This window comes from Triturus cristatus, chromosome 6 (genome assembly GCF_964204655.1).
Source record: "Triturus cristatus chromosome 6, aTriCri1.1, whole genome shotgun sequence".
Classification (NCBI taxonomy): Eukaryota; Metazoa; Chordata; class Amphibia; order Caudata; family Salamandridae; genus Triturus; species Triturus cristatus.
Window position 1 is genome coordinate 772,298,448 of NC_140589.1, and position 16,910 is coordinate 772,315,357.

At 43.7% G+C, this 16,910-nt stretch overlaps 1 protein-coding gene across 10 annotated transcripts in view; it reads right to left on the reverse strand.

Annotated features, from left to right (window-relative positions):
* The window catches only part of LOC146817850 (amine sulfotransferase-like), a 600,799-nt gene that overhangs the window by 110,950 nt on the left and 472,939 nt on the right, over nt 1-16,910 (reverse strand). For all 10 annotated transcript variants that reach the window (XM_085611324.1, XM_085611327.1, XM_085611325.1 and 7 more), the window contains one exon: nt 11,762-11,856. In XM_085611324.1, the coding sequence (XP_085467450.1) occupies nt 11,762-11,856 (95 nt within the window). The remainder of the gene's footprint in view (nt 1-11,761; nt 11,857-16,910) is intronic.

Below are 16,910 nucleotides of genomic sequence, written 5' to 3' on the forward strand. Positions count from 1 at the left end.
TGGAACTGGACTCCCCAGACCACATTTGTTGGTTCCTTATTGCGCTGTTGCTCCTGGAGGATGCCTTAATATTGCAATTTCTGATGTGCATTGCTGTTGGGGGCATAGCCAAGCTGAGTGAACCTCTACGGGCATGTTCTTTGAGTTCTAGGAGCTAGAGCAAATGCTTTTCTTTTTGTATAATTTCTGTTTATTTTATCGCCAAAGAGAATCCATCATGTACACAGCTGTTTGCCTACAATACAGGGGCCAGCAGCTTTATTATGCTGTGGATGAAGCAATACGTTACACAGCTATCCGCCTACAACCCTGGGGCTGGCAGCAAAGGTACAGCATAAGACAACTTACAACAAAACTAACATCCCTTTAACTCCCCTCAAACCCTCCTAGCTCCTTAGAAAGTAATTGTGGCCGTAACCAATGGCAGTAATGTGGTGGCGCTGAGTGCATGTCTAAGTGGGGATGTGGCTGTGTCAAGCATTTAGGGTGAGGATGGGGTCTTAGAGGGCTCAGGTAAGGGTACCAAACCCAGCAGTTTAATATAGGTTGGGCACGTCAGCTAGTTCAATTCGGGGGATCGAATGGTATTGAATGAAGCCCACAGGTTAATATAGAAGTCAATTTTTGTATCAACAGCAAGGAAATGTTTTCCCGTCCCCAAAATAAACCACAATTTATGGAGTCATGTGGTATTGTCGGGGACCCTGTCTGTGCCCCATGTTTTAAGAAGAACTTGGGAAAAGGCCCCCAGGGCCAAAGCCATTTGAACCCCCTCAGTGAGCATAGTGGGTACGTTAGAGGATCAAGGAGCCCCAGAATAGTGTAGACGGGGAATCTCGAAATTGCGATTTTAAAGGCCCTGTCAATATCATCCAATATGCACTCCAAGTATCGGACCAGCTTTGGACATTGCCAGGGAAGGTGAACCAGAGTGCCCGGTTCTCCACAGCCCCTCCAACAGTCATCCGAACACACTGGGTCCCATCTGTGGAGCCCGGAATGAGTGAGATGCCAGTAGGAGACAATTTTGTAGGCGTCTCCATGCCATCCATCTTATGAGGGGAGTAGAGTGCCTGATAGTAAATGTCCTTTCACTCTTTAGCAGACAGGGCCCTTTCCGATCTGCCTCCCATCTCTTTTGTCCTACTGTCTTAGCACCCGCCCAATAAGGCATATATCTCAGTGATGAAACGTCTGCCATTCTTTTTAAGGAAGACCTATTTTTTAAACGGAGGAAGGGGATGTTCCACCTGAGGTCTCATGGAGGGTTAAACCACCCAGTGTCTCACTTGTAGATATTGAGAATGGTCTGCTTCTTCCAGGATATAATCAGCCTTTAGATGGTCGAACAGTATTATCCCTTGTGTCCAAGTAAGCAGCCTATTCATTTGCAACCACCCTCCTGCCAGCGCTGGAATACCTACCGGTGCATCCCTGGGACAAAGTCAGGGTTAGCCAGGATTGGCGTCATGGGGAAAGGGAAGGAGGTTAGGCTTGTTATGGTCGCCATGGCATCCCAAACCTTAAAAATACAGATCCGTTCACTAGGGAGGAGTAGCATCCCCATGCATAGTGCTTACGAGGGAGCCAGGGTTCCTTCCAATTATGGGAGCCTACCATCACCTGGTCCATAAAGCACCATTTTGTCTTGGAGGCCAGATGACTCCACTCATCCAGGAATCGCAGCTGGGAGGCCTGGTAATAGCATGCGATCAAAGGGAACATGAGTCCACCCTACCGCAATTTGTGGTAGAGCATCTGTCTGTGGAGCCCTGGCCTTTTCCCATCCCAAATAAATGTGTAAACCCCTAGCTACAAGGATTGGAGTGTATTCTTGGGTGGCGTCAATGAGAGAGCCAGGAAGATGTAGAGGATCCGAGAGAGGACAGTAATTTTGATGGTTGCTGTTCTGCCCAACCTAAACAATTGTAGGCGACGTCAGTTGGCCAGGTTTCATAGAACTTGAGAGGTGAGGGATGCGTAATTGAGCGTTATTGTCTTAGCCACAGAGCAGGTCAGTTTAATTCCCAGGTAAGGTATGTGCTCATCCGCCCAATCAAAAGGGAACAGTGAGCGAAGATGGGCCTCCTGCGGCAGGGCCAGAAATAGATTCAAGATTCGGGACTTAAACATATTCACCTTGAACCCAAGCACCTCCTCAAAGGATTCTAGCTCAGTCAACAATGTTGGTAGTAGGGTTTCTGGGTCAGCAAGGGTGACACTCACATTGTTTGTGTAGAGACTAATAAGGTGGCAGTCACTGCCAAAAGGAATGCCCATGATCACTGGGTTAGCTGTAACATGCAGTGCAAGAGGCTCCATGTAGAGGGAAAAAAGAAGGGGGGAGAGGGGGCACCCCTATTGGTTGCCCTTCTTGATGAGGATGGTTTGGTATAGTGTGCTATTGACTCATACTGATGCCATGGGGACACGGTGGATCCAATGGTTAAATCTGCCACCAAGACTGAAATGTGTCAAGGTCTCATACAGATAGGGCCAATGAACCCTATCAAATGCCTTCTCCGCGTCGAAGAAAAGTAGGAAGGGCTCTTCCTGGGAGCGGTGGATCTTCTCCATCAAGCAAAGTTTATGCTTGGTAGTGTCCCCACACTGGCGTTGGGTATAAAGCCCGCCTGATTGGGATCAATCGGACCTGGCATGAAGGGGCTAAGGCGATGGACCAGAATGCTGGTGAAGAGATTGGCATCAATATTTAGGAGTGATATAGGTATGTAAGACACGCAGAGAGCAGGGTCCTGGCCTGGTTTTGGAATGACTGATATTGAAGCTTCCAGCATGGTGTCAGTGATGGACCCAGTGTTGGCAAATTAGTTAAATAGGCAGGTAAGCAGAGGGGGCAGTTCATTCGCAGAAGACCGTATAAAACTGTGGCGAGTAGTCATCAGGGCCAGGAGACTTTATCAGCTTCAAGCGTGCGAGGGCTGAGATTACCTCCTCGATCTGGATGGGCCTTTCCAGGCTCTTGGATTTGTGAGGTGGAAGAGGAGTGACTGAGGCCCTCCCAAGATGTTCTGATCAATTGGCAGTAGGTGTATTTTGGGCCTTGTATGGAGTGCAATAAAAGGCTTGGAATGTAGCTGTTATCTGAGCATCGTCGTGGACTTCAACACCTGCTTTGGTATGTGATTGTATCCCTATGGGTTTTGGTGCAGTAATGCTTTTCTTTAGAGAGTAGGTCACTCTTTGAAGACCTGAGAAACATTATGTATGAGTATATATATCTATATATATAGATATATATATATATAGCACCTACGGTGGTCACCAGAAGGTAGTTATACTTAGGATGCAGTCTCCATAGGAAGAGCGTTGTTTAATTTGCCAATAACTTTGGCAATGTTTGATGAATCTTCATGAAATTTCCAAAACTATCGTGCAGTAACTTCAGCTGCTGTCTCGAAAATTTGAAGGTGATTAGTCAAGCAGGGGCCGAGAAAAAGGGGTGTCCCTAAATGCTTTTTCTGCAAGTTAATATCCATAGGAAAAGTTAGACACGGCCACAGCCTGATCTGCAAAATGGGACTACACCAAATTTGGCAGAAAGGTAGCTCTTGGTCCAGAAAGCACTCTTTTTGTAAAATGATGTAAATCCGTTCAGTAGTGTTTGAGAAATGTAAAGATTTCTCAGATATACAACTGTTGCCTCGGTGGATCCACAACCCCTGCCAATCTTGTGCCTGAGATCTGATTAGCCGCCAACACTTCAAGCCAGGAAGTGTTGGCAGCCATCTTGTGACTCGGTTGAACCGAGTCACAAGAAAAAAGACTTGAAAAACAAGGGGGCATGGCAGAAACACCCTGACCCCCTAGCCCAAAAAAAGCATTTATTTGTATATTTTCATTGGAAGTCGCGGTGGAGCTGCGAATCCCGCGGAAGAAAACAATGAAGTGTGGGCTCCCCCGCTTCATTTAATTTAGGCCCTTGGGTGGGCCAGTTCCCCGGGGCAATTTAAAATAATGATGCGGAGGCATCGCATGGGCCTCCCGCACACAGCCCCAGGGACCGCCACCTATCTGGTTCTGATTCACTGAAATGCAGAAGGGCCTTGTGGCCCCCCTGCTGCCGCAGGGACCACCACCGTCCCAGGGCTATATTACAAAATAATGTGTGGGGGGCTCCAGTCCTCCCACGCAGCCCCGGGGACCGCCACCTCCCCAGGGCTAATGTATGCGCAATAAATATGGGGCCACGTGGCCCACGCAGCCTTGAGGACCCCCACCTCCCCTAGGCTCAATTTATGTTGAAGGGGGGCAGCGCATCCTCCCTCGTAGAGCCGTAAATGGCCCTGGGGACCACCATCCCCCAGGACTGACATCAGCAATGTCCCGGGGTGCCTACCCTACCAGGACATTGCAGTTTGCCATAGCTTGGCAGGAGCACTGCTCCCGCCAAGCCATATCAAACACTGCTTCACTTCATTGAAGCGAGAGTATTGAAAATGCTCTCACTTCCATGAAATGGAGCAAAATTGCTTTCTGACAGAGGGAGCTGTTTACTAAACATGCTGCCTCCCTCCCAGCCTGGCCCAGGGAGCTGGGTGCATCCAGGCACAAATTGGCCCAGGGAAGGGGGGCCATGTGTTTATGTTACAACTTCATTTTTTTAAAAAGGAAAACGCCGGACCCCAGGGAGGGGGTCCCCGGAACTGTAATTGACCCGGGAAGAAGGCGGGGCGGCTCCCCCATTTAAAAAAATAAAAAGACTGGCCTCAGGGGATGGGGTACCCCAGGCTGGAATTGGCTGCAGCCCCCTTTCCTAAAAAAAAATATTTAATCTAAAAAAAACTCAGGTAAGTAACCCGAGGCCATGCCCCTTCACCACCTCTCTGCAAATGTGCCTCCTGGTGCAGTGGTGGTTGGGGAATGAAATCCCCTTGAATGCTGAGAGTCTTTGGGGGCTTCTTATTACCTGCATTAAGTCCCAGAGAGCGGGACTGCTGAGAGGACTTGAAGGTCATGCTCCCTTTCTCCACCACTCTGCAAATGCGCCTCCTGGTCCACTTCTGATTGGTGAATGAATTCCACTTTACTCCTGAGGGCCTCAGGACTAAAGTGGACTTTTTACCTCAACCAGTAGTGCATCAGAAGGCATGTTTGCAGAATGGTGGGGAAAGTGGGCGTGGCCTCTGATAACCTCTCACAAATCCAGCTGTGTGGGTGTTACTGGAGATAGAAAGAGGGGTATATTGGCCCCCCAGGGCCCTCAAGAGCCAAGGGGGCTTCGTCCCCTGACTAGTAGTGCTCCAGCAGCTGCATTTGCAGAGTGGTGGAGAAAGGGGGTTTGGCGTCCGACAACCTCTCAGCAATCCCACGGTATGGGACTTACTGGAGGTAACAGAAGGGGTAGTTGCCCCCAAGAAGTTTCTTGAGGGCCAATTACCTCTCCTGTTACTTCCAGTAAGTCCCACACAGTCGGATTGCTAAGAGGTTGCCGGACGCCACTGCCCCTTTCTCCACCACTCTGTAAATGTGGCTTTGCTCGTGGTGCACTACTGGTTGGGGGATGAAGTCCACTTTGCTTCTGATGAACCGTAGGAGCCAAGAAGCCCTACTGCTACCTCCTGTAAGTCCTACTTAGCAGGATTCCTGTGAGCTGGTCGGAGGCCCAGCCCCCTTTCACCATCACTCTGCAAACGTGATTACTTGATTAAAAAACATAGAAATTCACTGAAAGAAGCACAGGTTACAGGGACATTATAGTTAGGAATTAGCTTTTAAAAAAACCTTAGGAATTCACTGAAAAACAAAGGTTACAGGGACGTTATAGTTAGCAAATGGAATTAAAAAACCTTAGAAATTCACTGTAAAAAACAAAGTTTACTGGGACGTTTTAGTTAGGGTCAGATTTCACTTGTTCAAAACCAGAGAAATTCAGCTGGTATAGTTAGCTGAGCTAACTACAACTTACGCCCCTGCAATGCACTGCTTATGACCTCACATAATGACATGGTCAGTAACATCACATATGATATCACTGATGATATCTCAAATGACATCACTGATGACATTACCCACAGAACCACTCACGTACCTACTCACACCCCCATAAAACCTCTTGTACACCCACATATACACCCATGCAACCACTGATATACCCACTCATAGACCTATACCAGTACTCACACACCCACTCAGTCTTCTATAGAGCCACTCACATACCCACTCCCTCACTTGTATACCCACCTACACAACCAATCACTCACTCATACAGCCACTTATACAACTAGTTACTCACCCATACAGCCAACCACATAAACACACACTCACCCATACAGCTACTTACACATCCACTTATTTACTGACAATGTCACACACCTACTCACTCACCCAATCAGCCTCGCAACACAGCTGCTCAGATGCCCTCATACACTGACTTATACAACCACTTAGATACCCATTCACATATCCATACACACACTCATACTTTCCTGTACTCACCCATACAGCTATTCACACCTACACTCACTGTCCAATACAGTCACTCACACATGAAGTCACATAACAAACACCTATTCAAACCGCCACTCACTCACCCATACAGCCACTTACACACCCAGGCACTTATTCATACAGCCATTCAGACACCCAATCACTCACCCATACAGTCACTTCACACCCACTTATCCACTGATAGAGCTACTTACACTGTCACTCACCCACCCATATATCCACTGACACACCCACTCACTCACCAATACAGCCACTCACACAGCATCTCACTCATTCACACAGCTGCTTACACAACCACTTATGCAACCATACAGCCACTCACACACCGATGCACACAAGAATACATACAGTCACACAGCCACTCACATGATATATATTAAAAGTATTATCACTCATTAGTAGTACACCTAGTATACTACTTTAAGTTTTGTAGTAGCTTAGTATATATGTTTAGCAATCATAAACTCCTATAAAATACTTACACTCACTGGAAGGTGTCCTCAGTGATGTCATTTGAGATATCATCAGTGATGTCTCTGACCATGTCATGAGTGATGTGATATGTGAGGTCATAAGCAGTGCATTGCGCTGGTGTAAGTTATAGTTAGCCCAACTAACTATAACTGCTAAAATTCTCTGGTTTTGGACGAGTGAAATCTGACCCTAACTATAACGTCCCTAAAAGCTTTGTTTTTTTCAGTGAAAAAAAATAAATATATACTAGTATTATATATTCACAAAACACTTTATAGCTTCTGGTTATTTAAAACAATGTAAAACAGCAGGTACAATAAAACAGGGCCAGATTATTGCACATTACACAGAAGTAAAGCTTTGGTTGACTGCATAGCAGGATCCACTAGTTACTTCCCTTATAAAACTACACAAGGTCAGATTCTTACAAGTTACACAAAAATCGAGGTCTTGCACTTTAAAAAACAGTATATACGACAATGGAAGAAAGCAGACTGGTGTTACCATATTGGTCAGCTATGTGAGAATATCAGGTGATTATTTTGTTTAAGGCAGCATGGAGAATAGATAAAATTCAAATGTAGTGATGCGGCAGACCTAGTTTATTCCATTGCTCAGTTATAGATGAAAGCAGCAAGTTATTCCTAAGATACAGCAGCACAAAGTTTCAATAACGCACAGGTGCATTAAAACAACAAAGTTTACAGGTAATCAGCTATAATTGAAACAAGCTAAGACTACCTTTGATCAGCTACATGGAGATTTCTTATAATTGTTACCACATTGGTTAGTTATAGGTGAAAGCAACAAGTTATTCCTAATTTAAAACAGCACAAGTTTCAATAAAGTGCAAGTGCATTAAAACAACTAATTTTGCACATATCGGCTATATAAACAATTCCTAAACAATTCTGACTTTCATAGTTAGAGGTCATTTCCAGTTATCAATGAAAGATGGAAGACATTCGTAACATAAATCTATGTTTCTCTCTGTGTTAAACTGCTCACTCTGATATAGAGCTGCAATACAACACAGCTATAGTTTTGGGGGATTTGTTTCCCACACTTCATTTTTCTGATTGCAAAACTCCAGTTATTTGTGTTCAGGGGCATTCATAAGTCTTCTACAGTTATGCCCAGAGTACTCATTCCTGAACATGATCTCCTTCCTTCTCTCTGTCCATGAACCACAATCCAGCTTATATTAATAGAGGTTTATTAATACCATAGGCTTTTTTTCTCCAGACATGGCACCCAACTTTGCAGACACTGATTCCCCAGAGATCACAATTATAGTGTGCAGGCACTGTGGTTGCAAAGCAGTGACACCCTACCAAGGAGAATCCATACCCAGATACAGAAGATCTATGCCTTGTCTAACCCTTGACAGGCAAAATATCAGGACGAGTAACTTTGAGTGAAGAAGACTTGAATACAGGGTTGAAAGCCAGATATGTGCGGGCTGTTCCTCAATGTCTCTCCATCCTTTGTGGTAATTGGGCTCTAAATGATTCACATCTTTCCTTTAAATTGATTCACATCTTTCATGGAAAGCTATTGCCACCAATCAATGACGCCTCTCTTCCTCCATTAATCATGGACATCAGCTTTGGAGACCTCCACAATCATCTCTTTCACTGATCTACTTCACTGTTTACATGGTACTTCTCCATCAGCAATGCTACTGAATTCACCTTATTTCAAAAATACACAGAACCACTTTGGATTCAAAAGTGGAAAGGCTCTGAAGTGGGAGAGAAGAGTAACAAAAACTATGTAAAATCCCAAACAAAACAAAACCAATAAAATAAAACGCTTTTGCAATTATTTTGCAAGATACTTTGATACTGTTTTCAGTGTGTGTTCATTAAAATTGATATGTTCTCATTTATGTGGCAAGCTGGTCACAGATGCAATACTTAGGGGCTGATTCTGATCCGACCGAGCTGGATCCGGAGTGTTTTCCGACCGAGCCGGAGTCCTGCAGTCCGACCGAGTGAGTACGATGCGGCCGTATGCTGCCGGACTCGGTTCGGTCGGACTCCCATAGAAGTCAATGGGAGCCAGTCGTACAACGCGTACATGGGCTCCCATTGACTGAATGGGTACGTCTCGCACAAGGGCGCCCCCTACAGTGGGTACGCGTCGGTGCCATCCGCACCATACATGCCTGTGTTGGGGGGACCCTTGGGTCTCCCCCTGTGTCCGAGTCGTAGGGCTGCCGGTGTCAGGGGGTCCGACGTGGACCCCCAAAGGCAACTTCCCGGACATTTTGCGGGCAGGAGTGTCCGGCTCGCACCGGCTGTTCGACGCGTGCTTCGTACTGGCTCGGTCGTAAACGCATCCATTGCACGCCACGGTTAGCTTACGGCCGAGACGTACGGAACGGTTCGGACCTTGAAACGACTCAGTCGGTGAATTTCACGTAGCTCGCATCGTACTTGCTCACTCGTACAGCTGTACGAGTCGGGCAGAAAATACGCGTATGGCTCGTAGTTTTTCCGGCCGGATCGCGTTCGGTGCCCTTCCGGATCGGAATCGGCCCCTATATGCATGTGAGATCTAAGTTAGGGAGACATTTTGGAGTAATAATTAATAAGGTTAAGAATACCACACAAAGACTGTCCTTAATGCATAAAATAAACTGAAGATATAGACTTTCTTGAATTCAATATGTTCAACGTGTAGCCAACAATCAAAGAATGCGATAATTAAATGATTGTGAAATACAATATGAAAGAGCAAGGTCAGAGTGTTCACACAACAAATACTGTCAACACCAAAGTAGAGTGCTGAGTATAATGTCATAATGTCCTACAGTATCAATGCAGTTAAGATATATTCATAGCCATTATATTTATGCAACATAAAATGAAATGTGGGATTTCACAAATAAGAAGTGTATTCTTTATCCACATATGCAAGGCAGGTCCTGCCAATAATCAGTCATTTGCGTACTTGGGTTTATTGTAGGTATTCTGTCTTGCAATACGAAATACACAATAGTCGTACCCTTCAACAGAGGTACAAAGAATACAGGTGAACTAGATGTTGATTTCATAGTTCTGTGAGCACAAACACAACATCATCACAAGCATGTAGCCTGCTGTAGTTATTTGTTTAGTTCAAATACCTAGAATACTGGTATACTGTTATCTGCATTGTGACTAAGGTAAGAATCCTGACTGGCACATGTCCAATACAAGGTTTGAATGTGGAACAATACAGAAAAAGGAAGTTTCTTAGCTGAGCTTTCCCTTGTGTATGACACATTTGCAAAAAGTCTTTGCGAGTTTCACAATACTAAACCTTTTGCGACCTATTCCGAATCATAAAGAGGAGCAGGCTTTCTTATCCTCTTTGGGATTTGCAATGGAATGTATCAATGGTATGAGACTGCAACTATGGGCAGAAACCACTAAAAAGTTTTACTCCTAAAATGGATTGGTAATTTTATTTTGATTTGATTTATTCTTGTAAAGCGTGGAATGTTCCCGAAGGCGTCTTGTTGCTAGGCATCTAGTTAAGTGCTTTACATCAACCATGATCAAAAACTACAATGGAAGAGCAAGAAACCAGGTTTTCTTCTGTGTTCTAAAAATCTGCAAGTTGGACTAGCCTCTCAAATGCTTCAAAATATGATTCCAAAGCTGGAGGTGAGGTAAACAAAACCTCTACCTCCCCAAGAGGCTCTGAGATGTAATTCTAGGCACCACCCCTTTTTGGATACTGCAGATTGTAAATTCCTGTCTGGTAAGTACCATAAGAATCTTCTTTTGAGGTATTCAGGGCAAATTGATCATTGATTCACAGAAGGGAGGCTGGGACAGATTATTCTTTGGTAATCATGTCAAGGGGCCTAGGAAAGGGTAGGCCACTGCCTGCTCCCCCAGGATATATTCCCAAACTGATTTTATTTTTTAAGCAGTATCTGTACTTTTAATACATGGACTGTGTAAAGCAGCATCTGTACCTTTAACACATGGACTGTTTACAAAAATGGAATTCAAATTCAGTGGTGGTTGTATGTTATTCTTTGCAGGCCACTAACCCTGTATTTGCATCCAATTGCATTTTGCCAAATTAGTGTTCATCAGGAATGTCATTTTGTGACCCTTTCAGACTGAGCTTGCAGCAATGCAGCCTATTAGTAAAAAGGTTGAATCGCAAATTGCATCCCTATTCGCAAACTAGTCAGTGTGCAATTTGTAAATCCTGGTTTTGAGCAGGGATGACATCATGCCCCTAATGAGTTTTTCAAAGAATGTTTAGACACATTATCCCTCAACAACAAATTCAGAATGGGTGTCAACATTCTGAAAGAAATACTAGAATATCAAAAAATTGTTTTTAAAAGTACACAAAATGATCAAAGCATGTTGCCAGAATGCACTCATGGGACCTTTTACGAGTTCAAAGTAAAATCATGATAGGACACCTAGCAAACATTTATTGAAGTAGTAAATACATTTTTGAACTTGAACTATTCTTAGCTGCACTATTATTGGGGCTACTATTCTACCCTGCCATAGTACCAGATATCTTTATTTACCATCAACAGTCGCAATTTACATCAAATGGTTTGTCCATTCTAAGCTAATTGATCTGTATATTATCATGTACCATCTTGTACGTTTCATTACACTGTATGATTGATTGTGGTACTTGTATGACGGAATAGTACCCATATGTTTTTTTTAATGTTATAGTCTCATTTCTGTATTTTCTGCAAACATTTCAATACAAAGGCATTGAAATATCAATTATATAACAGATTTGAGTTGTTTATCAGTGAGTGATGGATATAAAACCTTACCTTAATCATGTCTTCATAAACAAGAAAAAGAATATTAAACTCATCACTGTGCTCATACCACCCCTTTATGTGGTCAAACCAGGAGTTTGCCACCACTGTTGAAAAGAAAATCGGAGACAGGAATAAATATCACTTTTTAACTTTGATAGCTTTATTTCGGTCGATGACCATAAAAGCACAGATAAAATATGTACATACTCATAAAATACATAAATAATTCAGCACTTAAGATAAAAAGTTATTAAACAGCAGTTATCAAAGAAGCAGTAATAAACAGTTAAATTCCATTAATATTAAAAATAATTAGTTGGTTAATTTATCAAGGCAGACCTTCTTCTCCACATACCATATAAGAAGCGAGAAACAGAGAACACAATTGGGGGGGAAGTGTCATAGCGTAAAATCCTGCAGGCTTGTGCACAATGCTTTAGTCCCAAATTTCTGCACAATGGCACAAGCCAGGCTCTGCGTATTTCGTTGTAGGCGGTGCAAAAAAATATGAGCAAGGTCTTCTTTGGTTTTATTACAGACAGGGCAAACCCCTGCACCTCTTCCCGTCCACTTGCAAGTCAATTCCCCAATTGGAAGACAACCATACCTTAGTTGGGTGTATAATTTCTTTGCTCTGGGAGGCTGAATCAAGTCTAGGAACTCCTCCCTGCTAGGAATCAATTTTATTTGCAGGAATTCCATGGTCAGCCTACATATATTTGGACTTACACTAGATCAGATAAAAGTATAATTTGAGTACCTTGTAATATGATGATGCATTTATGTTTACACAACATACATTAAACAAATGTTTTTTTATCGGTTGCTGGGGTTCAAGAAACATCAATGAAATCAAAGTTTTGTTGCCACAACTGAAGGTGGTTATTTGTTACCTGATTCTCAAAGGGAAGTTTCCTCTACCTAAACATGAGACATATAGAAAGGGCCACATTTATTTTCTCCCTGTGTTGAAATAGGTGGACCTCATGACTATGCATGAATTCTTGTTGACGGAATGTGAAAAATTAGCTTATCTTTTCATTAAAAATACGTAGAAATTGTTTCCATACATGGTAGGATGTACACTAACATTTGACTTACAAATAAGCATGATTCTTTTTTTTTATATTGCACTTTTTTGTATTAAGTAAGGGAGAAAAACATACAGCGTGGATAAACGTCATCAAACAGTCAGATGTGACAACTTTGTACTGTAGTAAAGAGGACAAGATAATACATAGTAATAAGAAATGGAAGAGGGAGGTCGGAAAGCAGTCACATGGGGTGGGGTAGGAGACAACATCCGAGAGCTAGTGGGAGACATTCACACGTGATCTTCAGTAATACTGAAGATCAAGGGTGGTAACTCTAGAGGAGAAGGACAGAAGCATGTTTCTTAATCTTGATCTGCAACTTAATATATGACAGGACAAACATCTTTAGGAATGTGTTTCCTCCTAGTTTCACATAATGGCTTTAGTGCGATGCAAAGAAAGTGCAATGGGGTTATTCCTGATTTAAATGATGAAATGTCTGATTTTATTAAAGACACAAAGACAAATATACTGTTTCTTTCTTGATTTTACTTTTAAAGAAAAGCAATGATACAATGCAAATCTTAGCTTCCCTTGGAGTAAAAACTATTACCAACCATTCAGTGGTAAATTTGAGATAAAACCATTGGCTGGAGCATTCAAGACCACTTTTTGAAATTGAATAAACAGTACAAAAGTGACATTTTAAGTAAGGCAGACTTAGTAAATTTGTCAAAGGCTCAAGACACCAAAGTACAAAAAGTACTGGGGTCAGATTATCAACATATATTAAACACACCTATTGTCTTTGTCAAAAAAATCACAAATAATGATAATCAAACGCGTATTTAATTAATTCACACAGTGCAATGTTTGATAAAAGTGATTGTTATAAAGATATATTTTTTTAATGTATTTTAAAAAAATCAATGCTTTTTTTAAAATTTCCAAGATACTAAGTGCAGCCATAGAACTAACGACAAGGGGGCTCTGCACTGAAGCTGAAGAGCATAGTCCTCTACCTAGTGCTTTAAAAATATTGTAAGCTCTCCTGGGGAATTGTATTAAATGACCCAGTAAACTTTATTTGTATTGTTGCAGGGAGGCTGAAGCACTCTCTGCAGCTCCACACAGTTTTAACAAAGGCTTGCTGGTGCCATTGCCCCTTCCAGGGATACCACCAGGCTCCAAAAATATATTTATAAAGCCTTTGCAGGACATTATGGGGTGCACCTTGCAGAAGCAGTAACTAATAAATGAGCTGCTCCTGCCACTCGTTTATTATTCATTTTTTTAAATTGATGTTTAGGTGTCCTGGTGCCCACCTAAAAAATCTATTAAACTCAATGGCCATAAGAGTGTGGGCAGGGGAAAAAACATGCTCCCGGCCAGTGGGAGCATTTATGCAGCTCTCGATAGTTGGGAGCGTACCAATCTTCCCTGCCTGTACTCTCTCAGACTGGAAAACAGTGTCTCTGGGTGGGCTCCCTGGGACACAACCACTGAGCCAATTCCAGGGAAAGGATACCCGGGGCCATTGGAAGCTTGGGGATGGGGGCCATATGGGTACTCTCCTTTTTTTAAATAAAGTGGGCACCAGGGGTGAGCTACCCGGGGCCAAAATGGACTGGGAGGAGGGCACCCACGCACCCTCCTTCACCAGTATAATAAAAAATGTATTTTGACCCCTTGTCGCTGGTCCAGCCCAGGGGTTATTTCAATATAAAAAACACAACATCTGCCATTTAGTTTTTTTACTGTGATCCCACAGGAGTCACGCAGGATCAAGGCAAAAAAAAATGTGTTTAGCCCTAGGGGTGGTTCCTGTGGAACCCTCCTACAAGGGCAAGAGGGAAGGTATCCCTGCCCTACCCCCTTATATTCTTTTCATGAAACTTTTTCAGGACAGGGACCAAGTTCCCTTGTCCTGTAATGGCTGCTGCAACATTTCTTTTCATGTTGCGGACAGTCAATCATAGCCTGACCTATGGTGGGAGCCCTCACTTCTGAAGGTGCTATGCGGGAAATGTTTGAAAAAAAAGTCCCCTTGGCCAATCAGATTTTTGCATTATTGTGCTATAGGGCCTCTCGCGAACCTCTTGCACACTCAACCGTCCAGATATACAAAGTTTTTTCAAACCTTAATTTCTCAAAAAATCCTGAACAGATTTACACCAAGTCACAAAAAGCACGATTTCTGAACTAAGGGCTTGATTATGATGGCAGTCTCACCACCATCGGACCCTACTTGACCGCCCACCACATTATGATGGTAGGCGGATAGAAGGCGGGTGGAAAGACTGACTGTCATGGATCTGATGGGCTCCTTGAGCCCGTCGGACCATTGGAGGGACTGCAATGCCTACAACAGTTGCGGTGCCTACTCAGGCACCGCTGAAGGGATTACAATGTCCCTTTCCGACAGCCATTTCATGGCGGTTAACCTGCCATGAAAAGGAAGGCAGAAAGTGGCTGGGGGTCCTGTAGTGGGCCTTCCTTCCCACTGGCCTTCCGAGATGGGTCCTGGGGGGCACTTACATATCCCTGCAACATGTTGCAGGCACCACATGGTGCCTGCCACATAGTGCAGGGATATGCAAAATGTATTTTTTTTGTATTGCACCACAATACAAAACATAAACATTGTGACTGCCTTCAAGGTGGACGCATCGTAATACCGGTAACGGGGCCGCCAACAGCTACACGAGCAGCCCCATTCCTGACAGGATGGCGGTCGGACAAAAGTCCGACTGCTATCATACTCAGGCCTCAAGATCTAGCTTTCTGCCTGAAATCTTCGGTTTCAATTCCGACAGCTGTATTATGAATACAACGGTTAGAATTAAATCCGACCATTCATTCCGGCAGGCTTCCAACAAGCTCCAGGAGCCCATCAGCCAGTCGGAACCATCAGGATTACAAAGTTGGTTTCCCACAGGCTTTTTATGTCGAGCTTTCTGACATGGAAAGCCTGCCAGAAAAATGACTTTGGGAGCCCATAGCATGGCCCCCTTGCCTCAGCGGCCCCCAGTTGTGGTCCTGGGGCCACCACTATTAATCCCTACACCGTGTGGCAGGCACCATGAGGTGCCAGCCACATGGAGCAGGGATTAAGAAAAACTCCCATTTCTCTATGGGAACTTATGCTGCAGTCTGTCGGTTCCGCATCCGCCACGATGTCTGTTGGAGACAACACCGACTGACATCGTAATCAGGCCCTTAATCTCTCATGGTATAAATTGTTATATGAATATGCTGCAAGAGTAAAAGGCAAAACTTTATAAAAATATAGTTCCACCAAAGCGGACGTTACCAGTATTTTGCCGGTGGGAATCTGATAAGGGGAGTAGATGAGGAACAATCATTGGTTAATGCAGGAAAATATCCTACACCAATAGATATAAAGAAAAGGTAAACGGCACACACAGGAACAAATGAGAAACCAGGAAAGAGAGGAGGTGGGATGTAAGTCCCTTTTAAGTTTATATTAAAAACAATAGATTTCTTAAGCACAGGGCAAGCGCTGTGCAGGTGAAAACTAAAAGTCAATTGCATGTGTGTGGGTATGTGTGTGTGGCTGGGTATGAGGGCCAAAGAATGTATGCGTATGTGAAAGTGTGTAAAGAAGTGTGTCTGGGTGGGTGTGTGATGGAGCGTCTGGTGTGTCTGTGTGTTTGTGTGAATGAGTGTATGGGTGTATGTGTGGGTATAATTGTATATCTGTGTGCAGGTGAGGGTATCTGTGTATAGGTGTGCATCTGGGTGTATGTGTGAAATATCAAAATGAAAATATAGTCCTACCAAAATATCGTGCACAAATTATCGTGATATGGAAATATCGTCCACAAGAATTTTAAGGTAAGTAAGATTGATTTAGAAAATATCAAAGTCAATATCGTCTACAAAATATAGGGGCTGATTAGGATGGTGGGGAGACCGCCACTGACAAGCTGTTGGTGGCAGTCTCTCCGCCATCCTAAGCATCTTTCCCGTGCGTCAGATCTTGATGGCGGGTGGTGTGCAGGCAGGCGGAAAGCCCGACTGCCACGCATCCGATGGGTTCCTTGAGCCCACCGGTGCTGCCAAGGGCCTCCCAATCCCACGCCATAGGGATTATGATGGTC